Below are 19979 nucleotides of genomic sequence, written 5' to 3'. Positions count from 1 at the left end.
TCACCAGGCTGCCTCCTGATGGCTGTGGGGCTGGGTGGCAGGGCCAGGAAGATGGCTGGGCCCTGAGCCTGTTATGCTCTGGCTGACGGCTCCTCGGTGCTCCTCTCTCCTCCCAGGCTGCATATGACAAAGTCAGGAGAGCCAGGAAGCAGGCAGCAGAGAGGACCCAGAAACTTGATGACAAAAGGAAGAAAGTGAAGCTTGGTAGGTGACAGTGCGGTGCTGGGTGGCCTGTGGGGTCCCTGGGTCATTTTCATGCCACCCCCTCACCTTTCTTCCTGGAGCTTCAGGTCCAGCAACTCAAAGCTTTTTGGTCCTGGCTCTGGGCAGAACCCTGCTCTCAGGGTGGATCCTAAAGGACACCCTTCAGAAAAATAACAATGATTAGATTTACTGTTAGGAAAGCATTGTGACAAATGTTTTACTGTGTCCTTTAATTATCACAACTATCCAAGGAGGTGGGTATTGCTAAAGCCATTTTATGTGGACAAAGAAGCTAAGGCACAAAAGGATAAGAACTTGCTGGAGCTGGGAGCTGAGCCCACACAGTGTGAGTGAAGTCAGTGTCCTTGTTGCTAAGCCTTCCTGGGTCTTTTTGATTTCCAGCCTCATTTCAGCACAGAGCTTTCACTCTGAGAAGTTCCCTCAGAAGAAGCCAAAGAGGTCCAGGCATTCCTTTTTTTAGAAAAACAGCTTTATTGAGGTTTATTTTGTATATCATAACATCCACCCATTTCAAGTATAAAATTAAATGGTTTTTAGTAAATTAAACAAATGATTGTAACTATGACTATAAATTCATATTAGGACATTTTCATTACCCCCATAAGATTCGTCCAGGCATTCTTTACTCAGTTTTTCTCCTGTTCTTGTTTGTTTGCTATCTATATATTTTATATGTACAAACACCATTCCAATACATCCATTTCTCAAAAACAAACCAAAAAAATGGGAGGTTGTAGGTAGATAAAGTGTACAGAGAAGAAAGCAGTGAGTCCCAGGCTGGGGAAAGGGTTTGTCATGCCAGCTGGCCTGTCACAGTACCATGAGCAAGTTTCTCTTGGAAGGTGGGAAGGGCTCCGGGATCTGGGGTGACTTCCTCACACAGTCTGCTGCCCCTGTAGGAGCCACTGTAGCCGGGACCACAGTGCGGCCTGGTAACCATGAGCTGAGGGGGAGGTAGAGGAGACAGTGGGCCCTTGAGCTCCGTGGTGGGAAAAGCATCAAGCCAAGGCCAGGTCCCAGGTGCCAAACCACAGAAACAGGCCAGCAGCTCCGCCTGGCCCCAGCCTTCTGACAGAAGCATCTACCCACACCCTGTTTAGTGATCAGAGAACCAGCTTGGTCAGTGTGAGCTGGTTTAACCCTTCCAGACCCTGGCCACTCAGCTGGCAACTATACTTCCATGCTATGACTTTGCTCAGTGGGAGTTAACTTGGGACCACGTAGGCATGGAGGGAGGGGGCAGAGTTACGGTTTCATTCTGTGTGAGATTTTGGAGATGCAGCCAGAGCTGGACAGGCTGCGGCCATGTGGAAACTGCTTAGACCAGACATTGGGCCATTCAACCCTTGTGCTTAGATCTGGAGGCCCGGGAGCGGCAGGCCCAGGCCCATGGCAGTAAGGAGGGAGAGGAGAGCCAGAGCACCAGGACGCTAGAGCAGGAGGTGAGCATGCAAGCACACTGGCCTGTGGCCATCTGCAGGAGGAGGAGAAGGTGGTCAGATGTGGCTGCCGTGGCTGGGGAGGGCCTGCTTTTCCACCTTCCTCTCTGGGATCTAGGTAATCTGTCCCACCTCCAGGTCGCTGAGCCCTAGTTTGCAGGTGGGGCCTCCCAGGGACCTTTACAAGGTGAGCCAACCTGGAACTGGATCTGCACAGAACTGTCACCCCCCTCAAACCCCGCTCTGCAGATTGAACGCCTTCGAGAAGAGGGTTCCCGGCAGCTGGAGGAGCAGCAGAGGCTGATCCAGGAGCAGATACGGCAGGAACGGGAACAGAGGCTAAGAGGTGAGCGTCCATTGCCCCCACATGCCTCTCCAAGGCAGCTCTGGACGTCCAGAGTGGCCACGCTGGCTACCTACTGGTGGAGTATCTGTAGAAACTTGTATCTGGCAGAACCCTAGAGGTACCCCAGTCAGACACACATCACCTGTCCCTTCTTCCTGCCAGTTCCCTGGGACCTGTTTGTTTTAGTTCTAAGCAGAGCTGGCTCTATTTTAGAGCAAATCACCAAGGATAAGGCTCTGGGCTACTTGGTTTCAGTAGAGCTGTGAAATCTGTACCTCCGCCTCCTGCCTCCAGAAGGTGTTCACAGCCCTTGGATGGCTAACTGTAGCCTTCAGCAGGCAGGTGGGCAGACCCCCCTGGGGTGGCAACCCCATGACATGGGGGTAGGACTGCCTCTGCCTTCCCCACCAGGCTCCTCAGATACTGCCCTTGGTCAGGAGTGACCTTTACTAGGTCCTTCAGCTCTGGGCTGTGTCTCCTTTGGGAGAACCTCTACACGGTCTAATTTTTGCCAATTTTCCCAAATTTTCTAGGAAAGGCAGAGTATCCTGAAGGCAGAGGAACCCCCAAGCTAAAGGTGAGCCATGTGGGGTCTGTGGTCTACCTCACACTACTTCTCTCAGCAAGAATGGATGCCTGCTGTGGCTCACAGGATTTTGGCTCTGTAGGATCTGTGCAAGCCTCCTTCCATCTTCCTGCTGCCTGGGCAGCAGGGTGGCCTCTCAAGCTTGCCGTGAAAGGCTGCTCTTAGCCCTGACATTTGCTAGCTGCATTCTCCAGAGGCCCTCGAAGGAGAATATCTTGAGGCTGGAGTATGGCTGCTGGTGAGCAGGCCACACTGCCCATTGTTTTCAAGAGAAACACATCTGTGCTCCCTAGATTGCAAGTAACTTGAAGACTAGGGGTCTGTCTTCTCAGGCTGCAAAACTTAGGTGTGGGGTCTGGTACCATTCAGGCAAAGGGCCATGTTTAATGCGGACATCCACTGCTGTCTTCTCAGCTAAAATGGAAGTGCAAGGAGGAGAACGGGTCAAAAGGCGGCTACTCCAGAGATGTCCTCCTGCAGCTTTTTCAAAAGGTCTGCCCTGCTGACTCCCCTCTTTCCCATCATCTCAGTCCACATTGCAGCCCAAACCCCAGGACCTCCAAGCCTGAAGTCCCTCTAACTTCTCTAGCTGCCTTTCTCTGTCTCATAGACCATAGGGCAGCCTGGAGGCTTCTCCCTGGCCCTGCAGGCACCCGTATTACCCTGTGTTCCCTCCAGTCTGGCGTTGCCTTCCCCACCCAGGTCTAGCCCTTGCTGACCTTAGATGCAAAGGGCTTAGTTGAGTGTGTGGGGAGAGGAGGTGGGCATCTGGCCTGGAAACCCAGCCCTTCGCCACCTTTGGCTGCTGAGGCAGCTGTGCCGCTCTGCCAGCCTCAGTCCCCAGGCCTTTGCCCAGCTCTCTTTTGCCGTCCTGCATTCTGGACAAAAATTCTTTCTCACCCATCTCTGATCTCCCGTCTCAGGGATCCTAGCAGTACGAAGTTATGCCCCACTAAAAATGTACCTGTGGGCCTCAGGGCAGCCCAGGCTTGTCTCGGGCATGAGCCCGGCCATCCTGAAGCCTGAACCGTATTTACCGGCACCCCCTTGCCCTCACAGTATGGAGAGGTGCTCAACCTGGTGCTTTCCAGTAAGAAGGCAGGCACTGCCGTGCTGGAGTTTGCAACCGTCAAGGCTGCGGTGAGTGCTGCGTGAGGCCCTGGGGCCCTTGGCCACCCTGGGACCCAGTGCTGTGGGCTGTCCGAGCTTAGGGATCCACACTCCCTGGAGATTTCTAGGCCAGCTAAGGGCCAGGGTTCCCCAGAGCCCCCCGACTCTCAGGACTAGAGGTCCAGCAAGTGAAGGGTCAGATGGGAGAATGCTCCACGGTGGAAGGGGAACACAGACCGATTTTGTTTCCTGCTACCTGGCTGAGCTCCCTCTCCTTCCATGGAAGCTGGCATGCCTGCAGGTTGGGGCCCTGCAGTGCCTCCCCCTTCTCCTTCTCCTAGTCCCCAGCCCAAAGGCTCATACCACCCCCCAACCCACAAGGAGGGGCAGAGCTTCAGCACACCAGTGGGTGAAGGGCGCTGATTGGGTTCCGTCTGTGGGGAGAGAGCCACTTTATAGCCAACTGGAGTGATGGGACCAGGACTGGACACTGTGTTTGGCAGGAGCTGGCTGTCCAGAATGAAGTGGGCCTGGTCGATAACCCTCTGAAGATTTCCTGGTTAGAGGGACGGCCCTGGGGTGCAGTGGGCCCCAGCCACCCAGGACTATCACAGGTAGGGAGCTAGGCCTCACTCAGCTGGGCCTGCTCAGGGTTTGGGGACCTTTTCCCGTTTGGGCTCTTCTCAGGGCCCTTTCCTCACAAACCCTGGCCATCAGGAGTGGAGTGAGCCTGGCAGGTCCGCCGTGCCGAGCAGGAGGGCCATGACCCTGCGCTGACCCTTCCTTGTCTCTTGAGTGCCAGGGGCCCCACCCCATTCAGAATCCTTAGGCCTTGTTTTCATGTCCTGGTCTCCTGTGTTGCTCGTCCCCACCCGGAGGGTTCTTCCTGGCCGGAGGGTTGCTTGGTTGTGGTGTGAAGCATTTGATGCTTGGATGACCCAGTGCTGTGGGGAAGGGGCAGGTGACACGAGCAGCTGTGTCCCTCCCCACCTTCCAGGTGTGTCTGTAGCTGCCCCGACAGGGGTTCAGGGACCAGATTCTGTACAGGGGCGATACCTCCTGTCAGAAAAAACACCGCTGACACTGGGTGCTGCCTGGGCACCCAGCTCGGGGTGGAGCACAGACTTCAGCTGGTACGTGCTCAGCACCAGCTCTCACTCCTTGCAGTTCCACGAAGGCTTTTGTTAAGCACCCTGCACCCCCAAAAGCCTGGCGCATGGCCCTAATCACACCTTCCCCTGCTTTTGTGGATAGAGAGCTCTCAGGCCAAGAGCTCTCCCTTCTCCAGAATGGCCTGGGGTCTGTGTGGGAGCCTCAGTGTGCTGGCTTCCCAGCCCTCTCCATGGGAGAATGCCCCTCCATGGGTCAGCAAGGGCTTTGCTCTCATTGTCTCGGTCACAGACCCCTGCTCTATGAGCCCCTCACCTGGCCGTGAGGACAGGAAGCTTTGTGGGAGTGTGTCCTGGACCCTGGACAGAAAAGGAAAATGAACCGGTCTGAGCCCAACTTGGGGCCCTTCTTCAGAGGCCTATCCCCTATCATTAAGTCCCAGCATTTCATAGCCCCAGACGACATTCCATAGGCCAGTTATAAAGGGCTTTATTCATTATGTCCTGCATCCGGAAGGGAGCCTGTCAGCTTGGCACACCCACTCAAGAGGAAGGAAGAGGGTGGCCACAGGTTGGGCTGTGGAAGTAATGTGCGTGGAAGCGTCCCTCTCCCCTTCTGCCACCCTTCGAGAGGCCTGGGGTGTCAGAGCCGCATGGCCCAGCCACCTTGGCCTCTGCTTTCAAGTCTACTGGTCAGACCGCAGGGCAGGGGTGGCAGAGGGTTTGAGCAGGGCCCCCCCAGCCCTGGTGGAGGACTCTGGAGACAGCGTGCCTCTGCACGGTCACAGCCTTGGGTTCTGAGTCCGTCCCCTGATCCAGTCATCCCGTGTTCTCAGGGTGGCAAAGAGGGAAATCTACCACATTTTTGCTGAGTTTCCCAAGGGTTCCGATCACTAACAGTTCTGAGAATTCCCCGAAGCGTCCCTTTGCACGCTGTCACTGCCTTCAGCTGGCATTTCCTGGAGCCGCCTTCCCAGGGCACCAGGAGTGCCCCAGGCAGCTGTGTTGGCAGCATGGGCCTCCCATGCCCCCCTTTTTGCTAATGATTTATTTGACTTTTTTCCTGAGCTATACTCTGTCTCTCTACACGGCTCCCTCTTCCTCTGCCAGCCTCTCCCTTCCCTTGAAGGCCCCGTGGGCTTCCCCCTTCCCCCATGATGCCACTGGTGGCTCCAGGCCGTGTCCATATGCTGTCCCACTGAATTGCCTCCCTTCATGTTGATGTTCACCTCGCACTGTTCAGGGTGGTAGCCATTAGTCACATGTGGCTATTGAGCCCTTGAAATGTGGCTAGTACAAAAGAGAAGCTAAATTTGTAATTTTACTTAATTTCAGTCAAGTTTAAACAGCCATACGTAGCTCGTGGCTACCATACAGACGAGGTCAAGCCTGTTCATGCCTCTCCTCTCAAGTCTCCCCACTTTTCTCTTCGGCCTGGGTTGGATCACTTTTGCCTAGACTCACCCTGTAACCTCTCTCTGTGGACAGCGGCTTCAGAGGGGCCTGACCACCTGACGTGCCTGGTCTGTGTCCTAGGCTCCCTGACTCGCCCCTTTGCTGCCCGCCCCTTTGCTGCCCTCCCGTTTGCCGGCCTCTGCCTGGTCCCTGTGGTTGCAGGCATGGCCTCCCTTTCCTGGCCTTGCCAGCTGCCTTCAGGGCTCCTGCCAGCAAGTGCCCCCCTCACGACATTTCCAGCTTGCCTCTGCCTCAGTCCCTGCCCCCTGGGGTGACTTGGAGGACTATTCAGGACCCAGATTCCTATCCTTACCTTCTTTGTCCACACCTGTACCTCCTTCCCTGGGTCCCCAGGCTTCTGGCTCTTCCAGTCACCCCACCTCTGCCCACCCACACCCCATTCAGAAGCTGGCTTCGCTGGGAAATTGCTCCCTCAGCATCTGTAAAACTTCCTCAAGAAGTGAAATCCCCAGATCCACTGTGAAGGAGAAGAAGGGATCGTTGAGGTCCAGAGCAGGTGTCCTCTGCAAGGCCGCAGTGTCTGAGAGGTCTTCCTCGGAGTATCGGTGGAGGGAGAGTGCCGAGGGCAGGGTAGCCGAGTAGGCAGCATTGTAGGCCGGAGGGGGCTCCACGATGTTGGGGCAGCTGGAACTCTCTCGGTAGAGGCGTGGGGGCTTTGGTGGGGCCAGCAGGGTTGCCCGGGGCTGCTCATCCCCCCACAGTGGCAGGCGCCGGCCATCCGGTCTCCCTCGTAGCTCCCGGATGACCTCTCGGTTGCTGTACTCCTCATGGTCCCCGCCAGCCATGCTGGCCTGGCTAAGCACGCTACCCTGTCGCCGGAGTCGCCGAGGCCGCCCCAGGCTCAGCCGCTTGAAGAAGGAGGCATTGCGGAAGGAGCTTTTCTGCCAGGTCTCCATGGACCCGGAGATGCTAGCAGACAAGCCTGGTATCCAAAGCCCAGTTCAAGAGCAGCTAGGGAGCATCTGGTCCTCACTGGAGCAGTGAATGGCAAGAATCAGGGAGACAGCCCTAATGGGCTAGAGGCAGAGGCCCCTGGTTTCTGTCAGCACAGACCCTTGGCCAGCATCTTTGATGGTGAGATGAGGTCTCAGAAAGAGGGCGCTTTTGTCCTGGAGAGCGTAGAATTGGCAGTTTCTGCTGATGGGAGTTGCCCAGGGGACAAGGTGACTTGATAGTAGCAGTGGAAAAACTGCAAGAGGAAGAAACAGCACTTACTGGCTCCAGCGTGCAGGCAGCCCCGACAGTGACGGGGATAGATCTCCTTCCCCAGCACTGGGCTCCTCCTGGACACGAGCTCCCCTCCCTCCCTGGCCCCGGCGTCAGTCCTGAGGGCAGTGCAGGGCCCTGCCTTTCTGCTGGTGGTTCCTGGACTCTGAGGAGTGGCTTGGCTGTTTGTGCCCGTGTGTGGCGGGGCAGATCTGTTGTTGTTTTCAGCTGACTCAGTTGGGTTTCAGGCCCTTAGGTAATTGCAGCACCTGCATGCGGGGAATGGGGCAGCTGCGGCCAACACCCCAGGGCTCTGGGAGCTTGGTTCCTCTGGGGACAGGTCTGGGGCAGCCCTGCTTGGCTGCTTCCTTTTCTGCCGACAGCCCCTAGCAGGTGGGCCTGGCTCCCAGCCTCTGGTGCATCTGGGAGGGAGGAGCTCACGGAGGGTGGGAGTTAATGGAAAGGCAGGCATGTGGAACAATTGTTGGGGAGGAACAGACCTGTCGCTGGTGTGGGTGACTCAGCCCTGGGGCCTGGTGACAGGCCTTCATTAGCAGAGCCTGCAGGTATGAGGGGAAAGGTAGAGGGTGTGTTAATGGGAGCAGCCCCGTGCCTATAGAGGCTGGCTTCTCCCAGGGCTGGGCTTGGGCCATGCCAGGGTGACTCTTAGGTTCCCTCAGCTGAGTGGCAATACCTTGGGGAGGGGAGAATTGCCTTCCCTTTGGCCTGACGCCCAGGCTGGCTGCTTCTTCCTCACCCTTCCACAGTCACCCAGATGGCCTCAGGGCAGAAGAGCGCAGTTGAGGGTCAGGGTCCCACGGCCTCCTACCCCTCTATGCTCTAGTCCTTCCCCACAGGCTGCCTGGGCCACATTTGGGGTCCCTCCTTGGTGGAGGGGTCTGCCCTGGGTCAGTGTCAGTGGTGCGCTGGGCCAAGCTTACTGGGTGGGCCTGGCTGGGAGGGCAGCTGTCTTTCGGAGCTGCTGCAGCCCGGGTGAGGGCTGGCGGGAGGAGCAGGGCTGAGTAACACTTCCGGAGTCTTGACACCGTGGAGTCCAAACCAGTTGGCCAGGGCTTGGCATCTTACTACAGCCACTCCCTTCTTATTCTTGGGGTCACTGAGCACGGATCTCTCCCCCTGGCTAATTTCATGAGCAGGAGCCAGTGTGGAGCTGCGGACGGGGCTCAGCAGCTTTCTCTTCTGAGCAGCCCCTCGGTCCGGCTCAGTTCTGTGCCAGTTCACGTGGGCTTTGCATGGCTTCACTGAGGCAGGAAGTGCTTTGATTCCCACTGTGGACCTTCTAGGACATGGGGCTGCCGCTCCACCCCACAGCCTTGGCCCATTGAGGTGGCTGTTTTATTATTTTTCTGATTATTAAAATATAGCACTCTTCAATCCCTCACGCTATGCTGGCAAGATCATAAAAGAAAAAGCCACAGGCCCTGCCCTGCAGGAGCCCTCGTGCGTGTGTTTAGGCCTCAGCTTGGTCCTCTCCTTCCAGGGTGGGGCCCGATGGAGGCTGTGTCCAGGGTAGGGCTCGGTTCTCCCGCGTCCTGAGCAGGAGCCAGACCACAGGGAGGGGCAGTGCTCTTGCTTCTGCCCAGCAGAGGGCACCTCTGATGACTTCCCTTCACTGGAAACCTGTGGGAAGAAGCCTTGGGGAGGAGGAAAGGAGAGTCAGATAAGGGACTAAGAGAGCATGGAGGGAGACCAGGGCCTGGCTCAAGCACGAGGAAGTGATTCACCCAGAGAAGATCAAGAGCTGACTGCAGGTGTGAAGGGCACGGGGCAGGGGCGGTGGGGCTGGTAACTGGTTGAGATGGGTGCAAGGGGAGCCAGTGAGAGGTCCTGGGTGTCCACCGTCTTGAATGCAGCCCTGCCTAGGCCCTGTCCTCTGAGTCTGGAGTCCGTGGGGCTGTGTCCTGCTGCCCTGATCCCTCCCTGTGCTTCCTCTGTCCCCCAGGGCTCAGTGGTCTCTGAGAGGGACTATGAGAGCCTCGTCATGATGCGAATGCGCCAGGCAGCTGAGCGGCAACAGCTGATCACCCAAATACAGCAGGAAGACGAGGGGCAGCCCACGTAGCCCCCTGCCTCTGGCCTGCCCTCCCACAGCCCGTTCTCAAACATCACTAATAAACATTTTTTTAAAGAGTGCCTCAATTGCATACATAGGTATAGGGTGTTGGCCTGCCCAAGCATGGCCCTCGTTGCTGGACTCTGCCCCAGAGGGCTCCACCCAGGCCTGGCTCTCCCTCCCTGGGAGTGGGCAGACCCCCAGGGAGGCTCCCCCCAGCGGGAGGCAGTATGCAAGCAGAGCAGAGGAGCAACCACTCATCACAGCACTTTATTGGCTTGGACTCACCACACAGGACCCGCCCATGTGCCCAGTCCCGGGGCCAGGCTCCTCAGGGGTGCCAATTCTCGCCAAGGCCAGGCTGGCTCTTGCCACCACCTTAGCCTGCCCACAGGGAATGGCCTCTAGGCCTGAAGCAGAGGGGGGCTGGGAGCACCAGGGCTACAGGCCCTGACCACCCCTCACCCACTGGCTGAGGCAGGTTTCAGAGAAGGCCATTTCCTGCCGAGTGGTGCTAGGCCAAGGAAAACAATGATTTGGGAAGAGGGACAGAGCAGCAAGGGAGGCAGGCAGGGGCTTGGGGCCAGGGCCCATGACAACCACTGAAAGAAGGGGTGTCCCGTCCACTCCTTGGCGTGAGAGTCATTCCTTGTGCAGGCACCACACCAGTGTCTGGCCCACTCCTGTCATGCTCAGCACACGGAATCCCCTGCGTTCCAGCTTGTCCAGGACAATGCGGGGAGGGTCGTTGACATAGTACTCACAACTGCAAAGAGAAGGGGCAGGGGCGGTGTGAGGGGACATGGGGCAGCTCTCCACACAAAGCCAGCATCTGTTGAAGACCAGGCCTGGTCAGGAATACCCATAGTAGTGACTAACATTTGTTGGGTGCCTTCTGGGTGTATGTTCTCTGCCCCCTCCCTGCTAAGCACTTTGCATACAGCATCTCATTTATTCCTCCCAACACCCTAAGGAACCATGACTAGAGAAATGAAAAAACGTGAAGGGGTTCAGTAGCTTTCAGAGCCATGGTAATCTGACAGCCCGGTGCGCTGTGGCTCTGTGTTCTTCAGGAGGAGCGCCTGCCCTGCCCAGGGCACCCCCCGGGGCCTCCGCTCCCTCTTGCTGCCCTGGCTGTCCCGCAGCCCTGGAGCAACAGGCTGACCCCTGAGAGCTCCCGGCTGTGGGTGCGGCTCCTCGAACAAGGATGCTTGGTTCCCCTGCTTTCAGGTTAATAGATCCTGAAGTGCCATCAAGTAGATAAAGGGCTCAAGCTGCAAGCTGGGCATCTTGAGACAAGTGCCGCATGGCATAGGGTTGGGGTTGGCTTCAGCCCTCCAGCCCTGACCTGTGGGGCTGGAGTCAGCTCACCGCCTCTCCCGCTTTGGGGCTCACTCTGGCAGGCCTCCCCAGGAGTGCCAAGCCTGTGTAGCCAGCATTTGCCCTGCCTGTAGGGTAGGAAGGGAAGGAAGTGGGAGAGGGCAGAAAAGGAAACAGTGCTCACTGTGCAGCCATGGAGCTGGTGTGAAGGATGCCAAGCCAAGTGGCCCATCCCCAGGAAGCAGCTGAGCTGGAAGTAGGACCCAGGCTGCCTGCTCCCTGTTTCTAGGGCTTAGCTGTTACTCAGCCAGCTCTCCCAAGACGGAAACCTTTCTTTCTCTCCCTCCTTGCCTTGATGGGGTCCAGCTTGGAGATGAGACAGCAGGGCAAGGAACTGTCCACACAGAGTCCCACATCCAGGGAATGCGGCTCTGTCCTGGGGCTCCCTTGTGAAGAGAGGCCAGGGCAAGCCTGGGGCTGTGGTGAAGGAACTGACCCTGCTGAGGTCAGAGCCATGTGCAGGCAGAGGGTCTCTGTGACTGGGCACTGCCACTATCCCTGGGCTTGGTGGTTATAAGGGAACAAAGATCTAGGTGCCAGCAGGGAGAAGTTTCTTAGGAAAGCCACTACTTACAAGTTGTTTCCCAAGACGCTTCTTTTTGAGGCCCCCAGATGCCGCATCAGCTCTGGATCCGAGTGCTCATCACCCACCATGGTGGGGCCCACCTCCTGCAGGGTAAGCCAGAGTGGCTGCTGGGAGAGGTGGAAGGGCTCACCTGTGCTCCCCTTGCCTGCTAGCCCTGAGCCAGCTTCAATAGAGGCTGGAGGGGACAGTAAGGAACCCGAGGGAAAGAGCCTGTCCATGATCAAGGCAAGCAGCGCAGGCCTCCCAAACCCCTCCAGGATGAGCTGGGCATTGCACGACTACTGGCACCTATAGGCCAGGCACGACCACCCATGTTGGTATCAGAATCACCTGGAAAGCAGAGAAATAAATGCATATACCTACACAAGATATGTACACAAATGTTCATAACATTCTTATCCTAAATAACCAATAAGTGGAAATAACCTAAATGTGTGTCAACTGATGGATAGGTAAATAAAATGTGCCATAGCCATACAATGAAATCTTCCTTGGCAATGAAAAGAAATGAGTACTGATGCCCACTACAGTATGGATAAACTGTGAAAACATTATATAAGTTAAAGAAGCCAGACACAAGAGACCACACACAGGCATACCTCGGAGATACTGACACTACTGTTCCAGGCCATGAAAGTAAAGCGAGTAATGCAATAAGGTGAGTCAAAGGAAGTTTTTGACTTCCCAGTGCATATAGAAGTTAGGTTTACATGGCACTGTAGTCGATTAGGTGTGCAATAGCATTATGTCTAATGTACATTGATACCTTAATCAAAAATACTTTATCCCTAAAAAAATGATGCTATCCATCACCTGAGCTTTCAGATGACTCCTTCTCCATTTAAGTTGTATCAGGAGAGGGCAGCAATTCAGGCACATCTTCAGGCTCCACTTGTAATTCTAGTTCTCTTGCTGTTTCCACCACATCTGCAGTGACTTCCTCCACTGAAGTCTTGAATCCCTCAGAGTCATCCATGAGGGCTGGAATCAAGTTCCAAACTCCTGTTCATGTTGATATTCTGACCTCTTCTCATGAATTCATGAATGTTCTTAATGTCATCTAGGATGGTGACCGCTTTCCAGAAGGTCTTCAACTGACTTTGCCCAGATCCATCTGTGGCAGCTAGAGCCTTATGAAATGTATTTTTTATACAAAAAGACTTGGAAATCAAAATTACTTCTTGATCCAAGGGCTACAGAATGAACGTTGTATTTAGCAGGCATGAAAACATTAACCTCAGTGTACGTGTCCATCAGAGCTCTAGGGTGACCAGGTAGGTTGTCAATAAGCAATATTTTGAAAGAAATCTTTTTTTCTGAGCAGTAGTTCTCAACAATGGCCCTAAAGTACTCAGTAAACCATAATGTTATCCAGGCTTTGTTCCATTTACAGAGCACAGACAGAGTAGATTTAGTATATTCTTAAATGCCCTCGGATTTTCAGAATGGTCAGTGAGCACCGGCTTCAGCTTGCTCTGGATTAGGCTTTGGGTTAACGGAATGTTGTGGCTGGCTTGATCTTCTATACAGACCACTCCAACTTTCTTATCAACAATAAGGCTGTTTCTTTCTTATTCATGTTTTCACTGGAATAGCATGTTCAATTTCCTTCAATAACTTTTCCTTTACATTTATAAGTTGACTGTCACACAGGGCCTAGCTTCTGGCCTATCTCAGCTTTCGACATGCTCTCCTCACTAAGCGTAATCACTTCTAGCTTTTAATTTAAAGTGAGAGACAAGTGTTCTTCCTTTCACTAGAACACTTAAGAGGCCACACTGTAGGGTTATCAATTTCAATATTGTTGTGTCTCAAGGAACAGGGAGGCCCAAGGAGAGGGAGAGAGACAGGAAAATGTCTGGTCAGTGGAGCAGTCAGGACACACACAACTTTTTTTTAAGCATGGTGCATGGCACCCCAAAGCAATTACAATAGTAACATCAAAGAGCACAGATCACCCTAACAAATAACAAATAATAATGAAAAACTTTGAAAGATTGTAGGAATTACCCAAATGTGACACAGAGACAAGTGAGCAAATGCTATTGGAAAAATGGCACCAATAAACTTGCTTGATGCAAGGTTGACACAAACCTTCAATTTGTTAAAAAAAAAAAAAAAAGCAATACCTGTGAAGTGCAACGGAACAAGATATGCCTGTATTATGAGAGAAAGTAAATTGGTGGTCACCTAGGGCTGAGGGACTTGGGGGGAAATGGGGAGTGACTGCTAAGATACAGGGTATGGTTCAGGGTTTCTTTTTTAAGGTGATGGAAATGTTCTAAAATTGTTTTTAGTGATGGTGGCACAACTCTTGAGTATACCAAAAAAAAAAAATCCATTGATTCCTACACTTTGAATTGGTGAATTCTGTGGTTATGTGTTCTGTATCAATAGAGCTGCTATTTTAAAAGAGAAAGAACCACTTGAAGAGCACTGTGTTCCCAAGGCCCACGCTAAAGTGTTTGGGGAGTCTGGGAAGGGGCCCAGGAGTGCACACTAACTGCACAGCTGTTCCTGCCATGAAGTGAGCCTGCACCCTCTCCATCCCAAGGCAGCTGGGAGTGGGAAGGGGGAGAGGAGTGCTCAGCTGGGGACCCAGTCATGTCACTCAGAAGCTGAAAGGGAGACCAGCACCCCCTGAGACGACGAAACTGCCCAGAGGAAGAAGGATGGCTTCTGACTGCGGAACGGCGTCCCACCCTAACACCGCGGCCTGGCCCCCCTTGCACAGCAACTTCTTCCTTCTCTTCTCTTCCTAAGGCTCAGGCAGAGCTCTTCCTTTAAGTGGCCAAGGGTGCAGCTAGTGGCTGTGGATGGGCCAGGCACTTGGCATAGGTCTTAGCACCTACTTTTCTCTTACAAACCCCTTTCCCTCGAGATTTTCCACTTTTTCCCCTACGGGGCGCCTCTGTGCAGGGCAGTGGGAGCTGCACATGTGAGGCCAGGGCTTCCTGAGTCCCTCCCGGAGGCTGGGCCTCCCGAGGACAGGTAGGACAGGAGCGACAAGCGCCCGGTGCTCGCGCGATCTCTGCGGCCCTGGAGGGGCTCGGCGAGCCAGAGCTCCCCGAGTCCCGGGATCCGAGCTGAGTCCGAACCCACTCTCCCTCCCCGAGGGCCGAGGGGGCGTTTCCCTGGCGCCTACCTTGTCCAGCCACCGCCGGGCGCTGCCCGGGGAGGAGGCGCCGAGTGCGGTCGCGCACCCCTCGGCGCGGCCCCAGCTCCCGCCCGCCGGCGGCGGGTACTCACCATGCGGATCTGGGTGCTGATGAGCAGGTAGGGCATGGTGCGCGCGTCCCGGCCAGGCTCCCTCTCTGGGCTCTGGGCTCGGCGCCGACGCCAGCCCCCTCGGGCGCCTTGGCTGTGACCCGCAGCCGGGAGTCCCGTTACTCCGGCTCTGCCCGCGGGCGGTGCCAATCCCGGTGTCAGGGCCCGTGACCGCCGCGGCAGGCCAATGAGGAGCGGGCGCCCGTGACGCGCCCAGTCGGCGATTCGGGGCCCGCCCCCTGCCATCCCGGGACGCGCAGGGACCCGCGTGCGATCCCCGGCTTCCACGCACGTCCAGCGGCAAGGAGCGGTGAGTGTTGGCGGGGCGGCTCCGCACCTGCAGCCTGGAGGCCGGGTCGGGGCTGCTGCGGCCTGGGCTGCCTACGGCGGTTGGGGCCGTGGCGCCGTGGCGCCGTCCGTGCAGGTGGACCTTGCGCACTTTCTGCAACACCTCCAGTAACAGGTTCCAAAGTCCTGCTGGTCCCCGCCCCCGTCCCTGTGAAGCAGAGCGGGGAGTAAACGGCAACCCGCTGAAGCTTTCCAAGCTCTAGCCCACCCCACCCAGGGACTCCTCTAAAGCTTTCAGCGGATTCCCACTTCCCATCCTCAAGGCACGTCATCCAGAGACGCCTTAAGCGCGCAGGGGACAGGTGTAGGAGGCTTGTGGTTTCAGCCAAAATCCCACTGCGGTGCACCGCGCATTCCTGCCTCCCCGACTGTTAGTTCTAGTGCAGCTGTGGGACCTTGCATTTCTGTGGCCGTTTTGGTAAAACTGTAAAGAAACTGGGCGCTTGACGCGGCGCCAGGCCTGGAGAGACTTAAACCGACAGAATCGAGTGCTCAGCTGGGAGAGCGCTCCGCGAAGCTGGAGGGACGCCGTGCGTGCGCAGGAGAGCCCAAGGCCACACCTGGGGCCAAACATCCCGCACCAATCACCAATGAGAGGGCAGCGAGTTCACCTTGTTGCGCCCTGCCTTCATCCGATGCTTCACAATCTGACAACTCAGCAGTCTATCTGCCTTGTTGTGATTGTGTAACCGAGTGAAAAAGTGGCCTCTCAGCTTCCGGCATCAGCACTCTCTGGAGGACTCGTGCCGGGGGGTGATCATCAAAAAGCCTCCACAGGGATCCGGGCGATGCTGCGGTTGTGGCTGCGTCCACCCCACCATTTCCTGGACTTGCCATTGGAATGAGGAGGGAGATGTCGAGGCTGGCATGTGCATGCAGTGAGACAACGAATTTGACCGGATCTGTACTGTTGGAACTCAATCAGGAGTTGGGAGGGGTGCAAGTTGTAGCGCTCCAAAATCTTACGACTATAGACTATCTACTGTTAAAAGAACATATGGAATGTGAACAGATCCCAGAAATGGGTTGCTTTAATTTGTCTGACTTCTCTCAGACTGTTCAAGTACAGTTGGACAATATCCATCATATCATAGACTAATTTTCACAAATGCCTGGGGTGCCTAAATGGTTTTCTTGGCTTCACTGGAGATGGCTGGTAATTACAGATTTGCTTTGTTTATGTCACCGTATTCCTATTATGTTAATATGTGTGCACAAGTTAGTTAGTAGTTTAAAACCCATACATACTTAAGGTACTCTACAAGAAGATATGTCAAAGAAATAATCAATCCTCCCATGTTCTCTTCCATATGCTACCTCTATAGCTTTTCTTCTTCCTTCCTAATTACAACCCTTAAATAGAATTCGTGCCTCATATCGAATTTACCAAGTATCATAATTCCTCCAGGTGGTAAAGATACCTTGAGACAAGTGCTGGGCATAGAAGCCACAGGGCATAAATCTGCAAAGAAGTAAAAAGCTAACCTTTTCAAACAATATGGCTTCTCTCTCACTTACCAACTTTACATTTCCCTGTATGGCCCCGGAAGATGACTGGTTAGCCAGAGACGGGTAAGATTCCTCAAGGGAGGAACAACCTAAGACAGGCACAGTCACAGGGGGGCCATCAGGTGAGAAATTGGGGAACAACAGTGGTGAAGCTTAGAACCTCACCCACCCCCTGTGTTAGAGAAAGCTTCTGCATCCATGGATGTTTTATTGCCCTTGTCTAGCTCGGATTAGCACATAGTCTACAGGCACACACCTGATCATCTACAATTGCTCTTACAACACTAAACTATGTTTTCTACCTTTATCTTGCATCTACCTACCACTTCAGCAGCTTATTAAAAATAAAAATAATAATAAAGGGAGAAATGTGGGATCCACATATAAATCAAGTATAAAAATCAAACGAATATTCATATTTGACCTGATTGTTTATAGTTCATAATGCGTGATCAAAACTGAAAGTTTCTGTGATGACTGCCCTTGCACTGTTCACCATGTAAGAACTTATTCACTATGTAAGAATTCGTTCACCATGTAAGAACTTGTTCGTTATGCTTCAGAAGATTGGAGACTGAAGAGAACTAGGCTTGAGATGGATTAATGACTGTGCATTGAGCATTGACCCCCCTATACAGAATTTTATTGTTGTTAACAACCATTTGATCAATAAATATGAGAGATGCCCTCTCAAAAAAAAAAAAAAGTGGCCTCTCTTCCTCCACACTGTATTTGTCTCCTTTGCTACTTTGGGCCAAAAGGGAAACAAAGGAAAAAGGCTTCTGCTCAGCTCTGGGGCCCTGCACACAGGCTTCTTAATCAACATTAATTTTGCAGACAGTTTGAGATTTCTGCAAATAACTCCTTGCCCGAAGCTTGCCTCCTCCAGGAGATAAGGAAGTAGGTGTGAAAATAATGATTGTCTTATCAAAGAGTCTTAGGAACACAATGACCAGACCTGGGTGGGTGAGAGGCAACTAACCAAGGACAGGAAGCTGCTCAGCTCTCCTGGAACCTTCACGGGTGCCAGATGTTTGCAGCCATCAGTCACTTCTAAACCTGCCCCCGACCCCCTCTGCTCCCCTTAACATAAAAGAAGCTTGCAATCAACCCTGGGTTAAGATGGTGCTTTCGGACATGAGTCCACCATCTTCTTGGTCTGCTGGCCTTCTGAATAAAGTCACTTTCCTTGCCCCAGTAACTTGGTCTCCCAATTTACTGACTTGAGTGTGGAGAGCGGCATGAGCTTGGATTTGGTAACAACTGGTTCTCTAAAAAAAAAAGTAAACAAAAACTGCCTGTAACCTTTCCTCCCAGGCCCTGGGAAAAATCTTCAGGTCACGGAAGCGCACTTGCTTCACACTCTGTGCTCTGTGCTGCCGCCACTGACAGGGAAACAGGAAGTTGCAATCCGAATTTTTTCTGGGCTCTCTATACCTATTTTCTACCTCCAGGACTGCCAGTTTAACTCCAAAGATAAGAAAGACATATTTGTACTTAACAAAGGATTTGTTAAACTGACAAGAGATCAATGTCCAGGACACACAAAGAACTACAAATCAATGAGGAAAAGATAAGATAAATCAAGAACAAGGGAAAATGACTCAAATGGGCACTTTTCAAAAGAGAGAATGGGGCTGCTCATCTTTGGAGCATGCTCACACTCCCTCCTTGAGTGTGTACTTTTGCTTTATTAAACTACTCTTTGCTTGTACCTGCTAGACCTACTTGTGAATTCTTTTACCATCAGTCAAGATCTCTTTCTGAGGTTGATGTCTCACCTAGTATACAGGGAGGTCTCCCCAGATTGGATTGCCTGGCAACAGGAACAATTCTCACTAAATATAATGTCCCTTGCATGATAGCTAGAGCTAATATGAGATTACATGCTATCCCTTCTCTTCAGACAAGGCAGATCTGTTTTCGGATTATTGCAAACTCCTGCCCCTTCTTTTTCAAGATTAGAAAAAATTCATTCGTTTAATGAATTAAAAGCCCCATATTTTTCCTGCAAGTGTTCAAATGTAAGCTTTTTTTCTTTGGTCGTAAAGTAACAAAGAGCCAACAACAAAAATAAGAGGTAATGGAAATGGCCAATAAACATAATATGATGTTGAATACCATTAGAAATCCCAGAAGTGCAAATCAAACTACATTTTAAACCACAATGAGATACTGCTTTAATGATTTGCAAAATAATAATTATAATAATCTGTTTACATCAAGTATTGGTGAAGATGTCTAACTAAAACATTACTGGGATTGCAAATTGTTATGGTTGATCCAGTCACCTTGGAAAACAATTTGGTACTGTCTAGTAAAGCTGAAGATGTGCCTTCCCTGTGACCCAGCCAAACCTCTCCTGGATAAATGTCAGGAAAACTTACCAACATGCATCAGGATTCATGTACAACAGAATTTGTAACAGCATTGTCTGTAGTTAGCAAGAAACTGGAAAGAGTCCTATGTTTATCAAAAGTGGAGTAAGTTTTTGGCTGATCCATACAATGGAAACTATAACAATGAAAATGCTGAGTGAAAAAAAGCAAATCTTGGAAAAACAGAATAATTCTAATTACATAGAGCTCACAAACTTGCAAAACTAAACAATATGTTGTTTGGGGATAAACACATTGGTGGTCAAACTATAAACAAAAGTAAGGGAATACAATGTTGCTCATGTGAAACCTGAGCATAAGATTGTATATCAATGATACCTTAATAAAAAAAAAGTAAGGGAATGATCAGTGTAATATTTAGGGTAGTGGCTACCTCTGAGAGAAGAGAAGGGATGGGATAGGGACAGACATTCAGGGGTCTTAAAAGGCATAAGTGACATTCTCTTTCTAGGACATGGGTACAGAGGGTTGTAGAATGTACTCAATATTTACACAGTATTATAAATATTCTTTTGTAGACATTAAATAGGTTCAGTGTCAAGTACCTTAGAGGTTAGACTCAAGGAGTAAGGTCACCATTCCAAGGTACTCAACTATATGGCTTCTCTTGGTAGAGCCAGGTAAATGAACTGTCATGCTCTGGGCAGATAGCAGAACAGGAATTTGTGATCTGCTCTGCTCTTCTGTCTCAGGCTGGGCTGCAAAGGGGCAGGGAGGAGATGGGAGGGCATTACATACCTCAGGCTGTCAGGCTTTATTACATTTGCAAAACTGGTCTGCAGATGCAGCACAAGATAGAAAGCTCCATCCAGAATCACCCACCCCACTGCTGATCGCCCTGCAGTCAAACACCCACCAGATACAGATACACATCTTTAATATCCAGAGGGGAAATGAATTCCCCTGCTTGGTCTGCCCA

General features: G+C 52.7%; 3 protein-coding genes across 4 annotated transcripts in view; 1 reads left to right on the top strand and 2 right to left on the bottom strand.

Annotated features, from left to right (window-relative positions):
* The window catches only part of DNAJC17 (DnaJ heat shock protein family (Hsp40) member C17), a 39999-nt gene extending 30350 nt beyond the window's left edge, over nt 1-9649 (top strand). Inside the window, exons 4-11 of one of the 2 annotated variants that reach the window (XM_017641204.3) lie at nt 117-204; nt 1582-1667; nt 1914-2010; nt 2544-2587; nt 3011-3088; nt 3656-3736; nt 4210-4320; nt 9461-9649. In XM_017641204.3, coding sequence (XP_017496693.1) covers nt 117-204; nt 1582-1667; nt 1914-2010; nt 2544-2587; nt 3011-3088; nt 3656-3736; nt 4210-4320; nt 9461-9580 — 705 coding nt within the window. In that variant the 3' untranslated portion in view covers nt 9581-9649. The remainder of the gene's footprint in view (nt 1-116; nt 205-1581; nt 1668-1913; nt 2011-2543; nt 2588-3010; nt 3089-3655; nt 3737-4209; nt 4321-9460) is intronic. The other variant, XM_037018780.2, reaches the window with a different exon arrangement.
* C8H15orf62 (chromosome 8 C15orf62 homolog) lies at nt 5289-7733 on the bottom strand. The gene has a single exon (XM_017641205.3). It carries the CDS (start codon nt 7185-7187, stop codon nt 6672-6674), a length of 516 nt encoding a protein of 171 aa, XP_017496694.3. The 5' UTR covers nt 7188-7733; the 3' UTR covers nt 5289-6671.
* Nucleotides 9650-9823: 174 nt separating the features above from the next.
* Nucleotides 9824-17298, bottom strand: GCHFR (GTP cyclohydrolase I feedback regulator). Its single transcript, XM_017641206.3, has 3 exons — nt 14787-17298; nt 11526-11620; nt 9824-10337 (listed from the first exon to the last, which is right to left on the bottom strand). The coding sequence occupies exons 1-3, from the start codon at nt 15048-15050 to the stop codon at nt 10214-10216; spliced, it is 483 nt and encodes a 160-aa protein (XP_017496695.1). The 5' UTR covers nt 15051-17298; the 3' UTR covers nt 9824-10213.
* Nucleotides 17299-19979: the final 2681 nt, after the last annotated feature.

This window comes from Manis javanica, chromosome 8 (genome assembly GCF_040802235.1).
Source record: "Manis javanica isolate MJ-LG chromosome 8, MJ_LKY, whole genome shotgun sequence".
In the NCBI taxonomy this organism is placed as follows: Eukaryota; Metazoa; Chordata; class Mammalia; order Pholidota; family Manidae; genus Manis; species Manis javanica.
This window is presented reverse-complemented; position numbering and strand designations above follow the sequence as displayed.